We start from the raw sequence: 13153 nt of genomic DNA, 5'->3' as shown, positions 1-13153 counted from the left end.
TGATTAATAAACTTTGATCAATAAGTTCTATCTGTTTACCTTCCTAATACCTCAGATCTATTTCACTCCATGTTCACTCTTGCTACTGTATACTCAGACCACCATCATCTCCTATTTAGCTCTGTCTTCCTAATTCATCTGTCCAGTTTTACTGGGCTTTAATCCCTTCTCCAGCCAGAATGAGCATTTAAAAACTTAATCCAGCTTCCACTGTTACAAACTTTTAATAACCTCCTTTACATCAGGGTTCCTCAACCTAAGTACTACTGACATTTTGGTCCCATAATTCTTCATAATGGGGGGATATTCTTGGTGTTGTGGGAGGTTCAGCAACATCTCTGGCCATGCCAACTAGATGCCCATAGAATCCCCCCAGTTGTGACAACCAAAAATTTCTACAGACATTGCAGATGTCTTTTGTGGGATAAAAATTTTCTTTCATGTCCCTCATCCCTTTGAGAATCAGTATTTTACATAACCCATTATCTGGCACCTATTATCTCTCCAGCTCAATCTATTTCCACTCTTCCAGTTCTCTGCTGTAGCCCTACTAAGTTGCTTGCTAAATTGTCTCCAAGTTCTTGGCACATATTATTCCCTCTTCCCGGAAATCTTCCTCTGGCCTTTCTTTCTCCACTCATCTGTTAGAACACAGTTTTAGACAAGGTCTTCCTCCAGAAAGCCTTTTCTGACCCTCCAAGACTGGTTGGGTACCTTTTCTTTGTGCTTCTTGAGCATCCAAGTTTGTGTTTGTCATACTCTATTGCATTTGTTGGTTTGCTTGCTTGTATCCTCTACTAGACTGTTAGATGCTGGAGGGGCAGAGACTTGGTCTTGTTTACACAGTACCAACTATCATAATTATTTGTTATGTGATTAACTAATTCTGTCCATTACTCTGCTCCCCCATTTATTTATTTATTTGTCTGTTTATTCAGCACATATTTATTGAGTACTTCCATGTCATATACTATGACATTTACTGTGAACAATACAAAAGGCACACAATAAAAGAATTGTTCCTTCATTCTAGGAGAGAAAAAGGAAATAAAAGTCAAATATATAAACAAGTTAATTACTAATTTTGGTAAATGCTATGAAGAAAAATACTTAATATTTAGAAACCTTTTTGTTCTGTTGAGTATCAGGAACTGACTGCTGAAAGTGGTTGGGAATCTACCACAGCTTTAGGCTTGATTGTCCCAAGGACCAGAAGGTTAGGACAGAGGAAAGATGCCTCCATAACTGAGGATGTATGCCTGACTCAGTTTGTTGCCAGACTCCAAATGAAATGTAAATCCCACTGGTTAATAAACTGTATCCTATTCATACAGTGGCATTAAGAAATATGTCAGGAAATTGAAACAGTAAGAAAAATTATTAAAACCTGAATATGCTAACTGATATTTAGAGATAAGAACGAAGTCGATTAGGTTGAAGTTAAAGTAATTCAGAACAGGGGTAAGGAAGACACCACACATACTCTTTGAGACCAATGGAAGTAAGGTTTATTTGGTCTGGAATAGAAATTTTCTTTAGCACATAATCTAACTCAACCTATCTGCATAGCTCATTTGAACAGTTGAAACACAGGGAGCCCATAATAAGAAAGAGGTTCTTTAATCCTGTATAGATTAATGTAATGCCTGGATATATCCTAGAGTATATTAAGCAGATAATCAAAAAGTATTGGCAAAGTCCCTTGAGGGGTGGGAGAAAAAATATGGAACTACTAAATCTTACCATCAGGGAATCCCCTGATACTGTGTCAAACATTAGGGACACCCAAATCATTAGGTCATGCCTTGATCTTGAGGCTTACTCTTGTGAAGGTTATGTAGGTAGCGGAGAAGCCTAGCCTACCTGTAGATATGCCTAAAAGTTACTTCTGGAGGAACTCTGTTGTTGCTCAGATGAGGTCTCTCTCTCTCTCTCTCTAAGCCCAACTCTGCAAGTGAAATCATTGCCCTCCCTGCTACGTGGGGCATGACATCCATGGGTGAAAGTCTCCCTGGCAGTGTGGGAGATGACTCCCAGGGGTGAATCTGGCCCTGGCACTGTGGGATCAACAATTTGATCTTGAGCAAAACAGGGGAAAAAAGTGCAACTAATAAAGTATCAGTGGCAGAGAGAATTCAAGTAGAGTTGAGAGGCTACTCTGGAGGTTGCTCTTATGAAAGTTTCAGTTAGACCTTGCTACCTATCACAACCTGCCAACCCCCCACCAGGACCATTCCAATCAATCCTAAAGGACACTTAGGGCAATATATAAGATTCCACAAGTGTAATGGTCCAGAAACCTACAAGTTCCAGATGGGTCCCTGGACCACGTAAGTCCTGAAACCTAGAGGACCCAGCCTCTCCAGAACATCAGAACATCCCTACCCCATATTATTGACAGACCCTTCCACCATGAAAAAATTAGAATGGCCATAGCCCAAATACCCCTAGAGAGAGGGATAGAAAGATCAAAGGTGATGGTGGAATTATATATAGAAGATAGGATTTAACAAATGAATATGAATGCTGCATCATTAAATTGTTATCTCTTTTAGTCTACAGTATTTTAGAGCAGCTAGAAGTAAAACCTAAACTTGTGGAATTGTAACCCATGTCAAACTCTGAAATATGTTTCTACAACTAATTGTGGTGCTGTGCTTCGACATTTATAGCTTTTTTATATATATGTTATTTTTCACCAAAAAAAAGGGAAAAAAGGTCGATTGTGATGATAAAAATATATTTAAGCCCTCTAACCTCCTATATTCTGAAGCAGGTAGAAGGAAGAATCTGAGATGATGGTATGATTGCCCATGACAAACTCTGGGACCTGTCCTGTAACTACTTGTTGAAGAGTGCTGTGAGAACTATTGCTTTTTTTCCTTTCTTTTCTTTGTATGTATGTTATACAATAAAAAAGTTATTAAAAATTGAATATTCTGGGCGGGCCGCGGTGGCTCAGCGGGCAAGAGTGCTTGCCTGCCATGCCGGAGGACCCCGGTTCGATTCCCGGCCCCAGCCCATGTAAAAAAAACAAACAAACAAACAAAATATAATAAAAATAAGAAAATGTTTAAAGATGTTTCCCTTTCTTCCTCCCTTCCTTCCTTCCATCCTTCCTTCCATCCTTCCTTCCTTCTCTGTCTTTCTTTAAAAAAAAAAAAAAAAAAAAAAAAACAAATTGAATATTCTATCCAATGACTTCCAACATCTAACTATGCATGCTACTTGTAATGATTTTATATTCAGCCACTTATTTACTCATTTATTCAATCAAAACATAGTGATTAAATTTGCTCAAACTGATCAGAGAAAGCTTTGTGGAAGAAGAAACCCTTCAGATCGGTTTGGAAGAAAAAAGGTCTTCAAATGGGTGAGGTGGGCAAGGGTATTTCAGACAGAAGGAACAGGATATGAAAAATTACAGTACTATTAAGCAATATTGTATACTCAGAAGGTACTAAGTAGTCTGGTATTGTTGGAATATAAAACAATTTATATTATTGAATTGTGATGGGAAATAAGGTTGAAGAATGAAGATCAGGTCATTTTATGTATTAATAATACTAGAAAATTTATTTCAAAGTCATGGGATACCAATGAAGTGTTTCAAGCCAAAGAATAATAAAATGTAACTAAGTTAATATGGTTTGTGTATGTGTGATCACCTCATACATATATAAAACATGGTATTTCTAAAGTTCCCTGATAATAAAATGCAAGACTAAATTAAAAACAGTATATTAAAGATGGTTTTTATAAATTTATCCTTGATAATTGGGTGAGGCATATTTGCTGTTACGTCCTTAATAAGGCGTACTCCTCAAATTGCTACAGGCAAGAGTGGATGCACTCAAACTGTTAATATGCCTTCTTCATGGCTATAGGGTAACATGAAATTTGCTGGTGTTAGGTTCAGATTCCCTTCACGAAGTGTCAGTAACCACTGGTAAAATCTTGTTGTTATATATACTTTAAAATCTATATATCAAAAGGAACTTTACTAATCTGCCACTCTTGGCATACAATGGGGGAGTGGGATAGAGAAGTAGTGTACATACCAAAACAATACTAACATGTTCCCAACCACAGTCTACTATTTCTAGTAATCGTATCAAGGAATATTTTGTGGGAAGATATAGTTATCTACCCCAGAGGCCCAAAACTTGCCTTGATAATGTTTTACTCCATTGTCCATTGTTTTATTAAGCCAAAGTCCCTCACAGGATTGGCTTGAAGACTAACTAGTCCTTATAATGCTCTAAGGAGAATACATAGCACTGTTAGTTGAATTTGGCCTCCTCAAAAAGAGATCTGGCCTTTCTTTTTGGCTCCTGGGAAGTAACCTCTAAACACAAGGAATTTTCTGAGTGACAGGAATGTCTTTGTTATTCATAGGGGGTCCCTCATACCACACCTGGTGATCCATGATGGGCCGCTCTGGCAATGTGAAATCTGGAGAGGAGGGTGGCTGGAGATAGAGTTCAAACATATGGGCAAGGAATTAATCAGTCATGCCTGTGTAATACAGTCTCAGTAAAAACTCTGGACATCAAAGCTCAGTGAAGCATCCCTAGTTGGCAATGCTTTGTGCATATTGTCACACATAATGGTTCAGAGGCAGTACTGCCACCCACAATCCATGGGGAGGGAACTGATGGAAGCTGTATGTTTGAATTCCTCCAGAATCTGCACTATATGTCTTTTACTTTGACTGATTTAATTTATCTCTTCTTCCTATAATAAAACTGTTATCATGTAAAATCATACAGCCCTGTGGAAAACAATTTGGTGGTTCCTCAATAAAATGAATATAGAATTACCATATGACCTGGCAATTTTCACTTCTAAGTATATACCCAAAAGAATCGAAAGCAAGGACTAGAACAGATATTTGTACACCAGTGCTCAGCATTACTCACAATAGCCAAAATGTGGCAGCAGCCAACTGTCTATCAACAAATGAATGGATAAACAAAATGTGATATATTCATAAAATGCAACATTATGCAGCTATAAAGAGATGTGAAGCTCTGATACAGGCTTCAACATGGATGGACCTTGAAGACACAATGTTGAGTGAAATAAACTAGACATAAAAGGATAATTATTGCATGAATCTACTTATATGAAATACCAAAAATAAGCAAATTCATAGAGACAGAAAGTAGATTATAAGTTAACAGTGACTGGGGTATATAGAAGAGGAAGACAGAGTTATAATTTAATGGTTGCAATTTTAATTATTTGGGGGGTGATTTGGTAATTGATGGTGATACTAGTAGCACAATATTGTGAATGTAATTAATATGCTGAATTGTCCACATGAAAATGATTGAAATGGAAATTTTTGTGTTATATATGTGACACTACAATGAAAACTTGAAAAAGAAAACATTGTAATCTTAAGTACAACACTTTCCTGAATTATCAAACTTGAAGGTACAATGGCAACTCCTGAATTTGTAGCAGCTGGGCTAAGGTGAAGCTGGTTCTGGAGACCCCTGAGTTTGCATCTGAAATCTTGGGCAGACTTGGCAGTCTGAAGGAGAGTGCTCTTAATCTGGCTGTTTGGCTAACCCCCTTTGCATGTAGTGATTATCTGCATACCAGTTCTATCTTACCAGGTAGCAATTCTTATAAGTTTACTGACTTATAAGTTATTGGATTTCAGAAAAAGAATTCTAAGAGCAAAAGGAACTTTTGATGCAGAGCCCCCCTCCTCAGTGTGCTTGGCAGGTCCAAGGACCCAGATATGAACCAATTGCCATGCTAACTAGTATTGTATCCTCCAGACGGCACTGCTGATAACACCGGCCCCTACCAGCATCTCACCTGCTTCCTCCCTGCATGCACCTGCACATCAAAGGAAAATACCTCAGCAATCTATCATACCCTAAGTCAACAAGCCACCATCCAATCAAGGGACAACACACCACCTAGTGGGCACCCTTCCCTCCTGGCATCACTTTCCCTTTAAGACACAACTCCCAGAACAAAGAGTCAGAGCCATTTTCTTTTTCTTCCTGCTGGGTCCCCAGGCAGGGACCAATTTCAGGCTCCTACCTGCTTTCTCCTTTTCACTCTCCCACCTGCTTCCTCCCTGCTTTATTTCTTCAATAAATATATTAATCTTTGACTCACTGTCATGTGGAATCCTTGACAACTCCATGCCTAACACTGGTCACTGCTTATAATTCTGTAAGTTCACAATACCAAGGACTGTCACTCACCTCAGTAATTGTAAATTTGTACAGTTACTATTTCTAGCAGATAAAGTGTCCTGAGGAAGGGGCATCTTTTTCTAATTCCCACAAAGTTGTCATAGGGACTAACTGTGGGGGTGTCTGTGTAAAGTGATATTTCCATTATTTATCCTAAAATAAAAATTTTTTAATTGTACAGGAAAACTTAGCCTACTTTCTAAAAATTTCTCCTGTTTAATGCTTTAGGTTTATTTTTTGAACCAAATTTTGTTTTGTTTTTGTTCTGTTTAAATTACAAGGACAGGTACCAGGAATTGAACCTGGGTCTTCGGCATGGCAGGCAAAAACTCTGCCTGCTGAGCCACTGTGGCCTGCCCAATATTATTTTTTAACACTGTCATTTATAGCAATTGTACTTTAGATATCCTGACTTAAATATATAAAATTAGGAAATTAGTTTTCTTTTCAGTTTTTCAGAGTTAAAATAACTCCAAAGATTTACTCATCTTTCTCTATACTTAAAATTTATTTATATAATCATGATAGACTATTGGATCCTATTCTCATCTATTACCATAGACTTAATAATATATCTTGAGTATCTAGTGAAATGTTTTAATATATTCTTGCCTCCTAGTTCCATTTCCTAAATATGACTGTTGCTACTTGCAGAGAAGACTTGCTGTAATTCTGTTACATTGACAGAAGAAGAAGAAATATGCCCACTGTTCGAAAAGTTTCCTCTTCTCCCATTTTTCATAGACTAAAGTTTAGGATTAAAGTACTCTGAGGGAAAATCCTCTGGCAAACTTCAACCACCCGTCAGATTTAGCCCTGTATCCACTGTGGGAGTTCAGCTTAGCTTTGGATCCAGACCAGAAGATATCAATATCATGGTACTATCCCCGGTTGGCTCAGAACTCTCAACTGTAGCCTAGTCTGCCCCCAAATAGATTCCTGGATGAGACTGGAGGCAATTAATTTCCCCCAAACTTTTCGAAATGTGAAAAATCCAGGCCAAACAGAAACTCCAAGATCTAGTTATATTCTTGTCTGCATCTACAACTTAAATGAAATTAAAAGAGGCTTTGGCAATGGACATTTAGAATGAAGTTTAACCTCTGGTGTACAGGGCATACTTTTATATCAAGGATAGTTTTCCTTATTTGATCTTCCTTAAACAATATAAAAATTCCTCTGTCAAAAATAATCACTACTTTGTGAAAATCTTGTATCTGATGCCCCTTTTTTCTAGAGTATGGAAAGATGAGTTTAAAAAAAAGGATAAAAAATAAATAATAGGGGAGGGATAAAGGGTAAAAAATTGGGTAGATTGAAATACTGGTCAATGGGGGGGGTAAGGGATATGGGATGTATATATTTTAAATTTTTTCTTTTTATTTCTTTTTCTGGAGTGATGCAGGTGTTCTGAAAGTGATCATGGTGATGAATACACAACTCGGTGATGATATTGTGAGTCATTGATTGTATACCATGTATGGACTGTATGTATGTGAAGATTCCTCAATTAGGATATTTTAAAATAATAATAAGCACTACTGTGACTTTAAAAATAGTTGCAATACCTTAAGGAAGGAAGTCCCACTCTTTGTTGCATTTGAAATTCTTTTAAAAATGCTGGGTTAATGCTTGCATCTCTGCTGATGTTCTTTGTTATGCGAATGAATTGATTAGGCTTATTCCTGCATTCTTTTAATAGGATGCGGAAAGCATTTGCATTGTAAGTCAAGTAGCCAAGAGCACAGGAGCAAGCTGCACGAACCTAAATGAAGAAGAAACAATTCTTTCTTAACCACTGGACTTGTTCTTAAGATGTCTAACCCAGAACTCTCATTATATACTTCATAGGAAAGTCTCTGTAGCTATATATAGCAAATATATTTGTCCACTGATAGCAACCTATAGATGGAATCATAACAGCCATACTGCCACTGATTTCTAGCAGTTGTTCTCAATCCCAACCACATTTTAGGATTACCTGGAGAGTTAAAAAAACAAACAAACAGAAAAAAAAACAACTAGTCTCCACCCCACACCAGGGTAGAATCAGGGCATTTGTGTTTTTTTAAATGCCACAAATAATTCCTATGTGCAAGTCATCACTAGTTTATAGTAATAACTTATTCTATGAACTAAGGCAGTGTATCTCAACTTTGGTGTACACTGTAATCATCTGGACAGCTCAGAAAATTACTCATGTCAGAGACCCACCCCTAGAAATTCTGATTTAATTATTCTGGGATACAATGTAGGCATTGAGGGTTTTCAAAATTGCCCAGGTGATTGTAATAGAAACCAGGGAAGAGACTGTAAAGTAAAAGTAGGTTAAAAATAACACTCAGAAAGCAACTCAGTTTTCCATTGGCAAAAACAAAGAAACAAGGACAAATAGTCTACAGGATTTTAGAAAAGATAATTCTTCCTTTTTTTGAAGGAAGTACCCTTTGCCTGTGATCCTAAAGTAATTAAATTGTTCATATGATTAATTATAGTATATCCCTTGGGCAGTTCTTAGAGAATCTTACAGTGGCATTAAAAAACCTCAAAAAATCAACACAAACCAGGCCCAGTGGCAGATGATTGACATATTGGTCTTTACATTGACATCCCGCAGCTTACATCTTACTTGCCTTTGACCAGTGGTTCTTACTCTCATTCCTGAACTAGCAACTTCAGCATTACCTGAGAACTTGTTAGAAAAGCCAATTCTAGGGCCTGCCCAAGATGTATTGGATCCAGAAATCTGTGTTTTAAAAGGTCCTGTAGGTGAGTCTGATGCACCCAACAGTTGAGAAACACTGCTTTAGACCTTAGGGCCAGGAGAAGGAGGTGAACACTCCGAGGCAAACGGCCACTACAGTCACTGTGGCCTCCTTCACGTTCCCCCACCTTTATCCCTGACTGGCAGGTGAGGAAAACTGTCCTATTTGCATTCAGTCCAAATCAAATAAATCATAGATACGACTATGTGAGTGAGATCACAAAAACTGACGAGTTTTTGTAAGATATAAAGATTTTTGATTAAATTTTTTGTATGATAAATGTACTTTTTTGTAGATTGATTCTAATTCCAGCAGTATTCATATTTGGTAGGGTTTTCTTTGTTGTTTTTTTTTAAATCTTTAATTACAGTAATGTATACTGATATTGTAATTAAAATCCTAATTTTAAGTCTTGAAGATTAAAACAAATGTGAACATTTATTGGGAACCAGATTGTACTAATTAGTACAAGAAAAATTATCTAATTTTAAGTTAGTAACATGAATTATATATGACACCACATGTAGAGAAATAAGCCCACAGAAGTGAAAGATGGGAAATTCTATTTTTAGCATATTAAATTTTTTTTTGCGTAGCATATTAAATTTTAAAATTAATTTACTTTGTTTTTACCTCTTCTTTTCCTGAGTACAAATGGAAGCAAAGCCTTTGGATTGTCCCTAATGCAGTAAATGCTTCTGGAATACCAGCTCTGGAATGAGCGAGGCTAGCTATTAAATTACCTATAAATTAAACAACAAAAATGATTGCATTATTAAATTGATATAAAGTGATATGCTGTGCTTTTGTTCATTTGAACATATTATTTTAAAGAGTTTCAATTAAAAGATATCTGTTAATGAAGCAGAGTAAAAGGATGTATATATTAATTAATTTCTCAAAATGTAGAAAAACTTTTCCCACCGTTATGGTTTGTTTTCTGTCACAAACAGTAAAAGTTAGATTAGTTTATGTAAGAGTGGGAATATTTCAAAATCAGAGATTTTTTCCTTCCTGGACTTCAGAAGATATTTCGTTTAGATGTTTTTAGAGTTGGTTTTTTTTTGGGGGGGGGGGCAAGAATCTAATCATTAAACTACAGTAACAAAATTTTATATGTCCTTTCTGCAGTTCAAATGGCTTTGCATTAAGAGCTTAGTGGTATTTTAAAATTAAGGAATGTATGTTTAGTGAGGCTTAAAACCCGTGACATTCATACCATAAAAAGAAAGGTTTGGGGACTGAGAATAAGAAAGTGACACCGTTAAAATAAATAAATGTGCAGTTACAACTTAAACCTCTTCCATTCAAATTTATGCTTTCAGGTGATATTCTTTTACAGTATAATTGCTGAGTTAGAATATGTTTAATCAAATTTTAAGATATAAATGTATTTTTATATTTTTTTTTTTTTTTTTTTTTTTTTTTAAAGGAAAGACAGAGAGAAGGAAGGAAGGATAGAAGGAAGGAAGGAAGGAAGAAAGGGAAACATCTTTAAACATTTTCTTGTTTTATTGTATTCTGTTTCTCCGTTTTTGTTACATGGGTTGGGGCCGGGAATCGAACCGAGGTCCTCCGGCATAGCAGGCAAGCACTTTGCCCGCTGAGCCACCGCGGCCCGCCCTTATTTTTATATTTTGAGGTAGATACTTTATTGAGATATTAACTAGGTTTTGGTTTGACTCCTATTTTTTTTCCTGCCCCCTTTATAAGTCAACAAGGCCTTCATGCTTATTGCCTCAGTGTGAGGAGGCCTAGGTTGTATAGCCCAAAGCAAAGCTTTCTAAAGGTAATCTCTCTTTCAGTCTTAAAATTTCAAAATCATCTAAAGATGGGTAGTAAGAAATGGAAAAAAATGGAGAAGAGCAGGGAGAATCAAAGACTATGAAGGAGATGGTGGTTTATGGTTCTCAGATGAATAGGAGCAGGATTCTTGAGTGGAGAATGGCTAGGTGGTGAACAGAGGAAAACTGGACCCTTGGCAACAGGATTCCCGGTCTCTGCAAAACTTCTGTGCCTATGGAGTATCTTTTGGGAACCATGTCGACTTGGACAATGAGCACGTCAGTAATTTCAACATATTCCAGAAGCCTGAATAGCCTGCTTTGCCTGAGATAGCCAAGACATGCATATAACTCTGGAGGTAGGGTACAGAGAAAGCCCCAGTAATTTAAAAAATTTAATTCCCATCAGCCTGGGACTATTCATTTACAATTTGAAAACTAGTTAGATGTGGCATTTCTTACACAGTTTGCAGAATAAAATTTAAAGCCACTGCAGGGATTATTGTGGCACTGGATTAAGAATGTTAAGTAAATAAAAAATATATCTAATAACTTTTCTTAGCATAAATTTTTTCCTAGATAGTTCCCATCAGAAGATTTCATCTGCTTGATTTCTCCTTCCATGCCAAGTAAATATACTCCATAAAATATAATCCTACAATAACAAAAGTTGCTTCCTTTGCCACCTTCAGTGGCCCATTTCAGTTAAAAAACAAGCAAGCAAACTACCTTATTTTAATTTTTTGGTAGTAATCACTCCACATAGCTGTGGTTCTGACACTGTTTTATGCTGCTTTGAGAGTGTTATATCAAGTCAGTTAATAAATCACCTATTATGTGCTAGCTGGAGAGTTAGGTCTGGAGTAGATGCAGTTACACATTTAGCATTGTGTGTGTCAAGAATTCCATTAAACCATCTTGTTTTGCTATGCTCCACTGCAATATAGAGAAGGCTTATCCTTATCAAAATACATACAATTGGTCAAAAAGAAACCAGACAGAGGTAGATCAATGTACATCTGCCACTACTATTAAAAAATAGATCATTATGTAAATTATGTTCTTGGTAATTCAGAACTGAATTATCACCTTGTATTCTGGAAAAAATAATTAGGGTACACAAAGTAGGAAAAAAGCTGTACTCTGATCCTATTCAGCATGTAGATTCCCATTGGTTCCATATAGACTTACTCTGGAAATGCTTACATGAATTGATTCTTCAAACCATATGTTAAGAGTGTCGAGTTTTCTATTTTATTATTGCTCAGATTACAAAAAAATTTTTTTTGAGAATAAGTTTATATAGATACAATTAACTTTAGTCATTTCTTACCTGTCAAGATAATAGTAGTGGTATGAACCGAATATAGACTGTCAATTAAAATAGTAACACCTCTTGCAGACAAAGTAATATGGTCCACATCTATAATGACTTTAGCTAATACAATAATCTGAAAACAAACAAAAAGCATAGAATCGTTGAATATTTTCTACTCAGCCCCAATTAAGTTTTTATGGTTTGTTTTTTTGTTTTTGTTTTGGTACTTCTCAGGAGTTCAGAGGGGCATTTGGTGGGATTCAGTGGAGTTAGAGTACTTGTCCCTTTCCGGTCATTGCAATGACCATGACCATAGTAGACCATGTTCTTCTTCTTACAATGCATGCAACTTTTACAACTTTGAAATATGGGTTCATAGAAAACACTCTCTCCGAAAGGGCATAGAAGAGAATAAGAAGAGAAAGGAAGACTAAGAACACGGACATATAGTTGTTTCAGGACTGGAGAATCATTGTGATCAGATAAAGATCTGCAGTTAGAAAACCACTCTTGGACATTAACTTGTTTCTCTACCTATTTCCTTCCAATGTGAAAATGATTAAGATAGTACTACCTGCCTACCAACCTCACTGGGTTGTTATAAGGTATCAAATGAGGTAATAAAAGCAAAAGTGTCTTGTTAACTTACAAAATCCTGTATAAATGAAGGAATCCTCATCAGTAATGGAGTTATGATGTGGAAGGGGCTGGTATGCAAAATATATGTGAATTTTACTAATCAGTTAACATTTTTCCAGACCCCATATTTTTTTATTTTCAAGCTTTCACTATAAGACATATATATATATATCAATTTGAAGTTCCAACCTCTGATTTTATACCTGAAATGCTGCCATTGCCTTCTCAGTTTCAACTGTTGATTCAAGAAAAGGTTCAAAAATAGATATCGTCATTGTTCCACTCTCCAATATTAAATATTGTTGAAAGCGATTATTGAAGGCAAAAAGGGTTAATGCATAGCCTGCTCTTAAACAAATATCCTAGAAACAGAAGAAATACACATTTATCTTTAACTTACTTCGTTTATCATTTTACTTAAGA

The 13153-nt window shown here is 36.3% G+C and overlaps 2 protein-coding genes across 11 annotated transcripts in view; one reads left to right on the top strand and one right to left on the bottom strand.

Moving 5' to 3' along the window:
• ANKAR (ankyrin and armadillo repeat containing) overlaps positions 1-13153 on the bottom strand; it is a 94333-nt gene that overhangs the window by 5726 nt on the left and 75454 nt on the right. For all 8 annotated transcript variants that reach the window (XM_077154421.1, XM_077154422.1, XM_077154416.1 and 5 more), the window contains 4 exons: positions 12934-13092; positions 12107-12224; positions 9623-9732; positions 7793-7989 (listed from right to left, as the gene is read on the bottom strand). In XM_077154421.1, the coding sequence (XP_077010536.1) occupies positions 7793-7989; positions 9623-9732; positions 12107-12224; positions 12934-13092 (584 nt within the window). The remainder of the gene's footprint in view (positions 1-7792; positions 7990-9622; positions 9733-12106; positions 12225-12933; positions 13093-13153) is intronic.
• Positions 1-13153, top strand: part of OSGEPL1 (O-sialoglycoprotein endopeptidase like 1) — an 84556-nt gene that overhangs the window by 41592 nt on the left and 29811 nt on the right. The window contains exon 6 of one of the 3 annotated variants that reach the window (XM_077154443.1): positions 2777-5225. The exons of 1 other annotated variant lie outside the window; for it this stretch is intronic. In XM_077154443.1, the coding sequence (XP_077010558.1) occupies positions 2777-2780 (4 nt within the window). In that variant the 3' untranslated portion in view covers positions 2781-5225. Of the gene's footprint in view, positions 1-2773; positions 5226-13153 lie in introns of those variants that run through there. One more of the 3 variants, XM_077154442.1, reaches the window with a different exon arrangement.

This window comes from Tamandua tetradactyla, chromosome 3 (assembly GCF_023851605.1).
Source record: "Tamandua tetradactyla isolate mTamTet1 chromosome 3, mTamTet1.pri, whole genome shotgun sequence".
Taxonomy (NCBI): Eukaryota; Metazoa; Chordata; class Mammalia; order Pilosa; family Myrmecophagidae; genus Tamandua; species Tamandua tetradactyla.
This window is presented reverse-complemented; position numbering and strand designations above follow the sequence as displayed.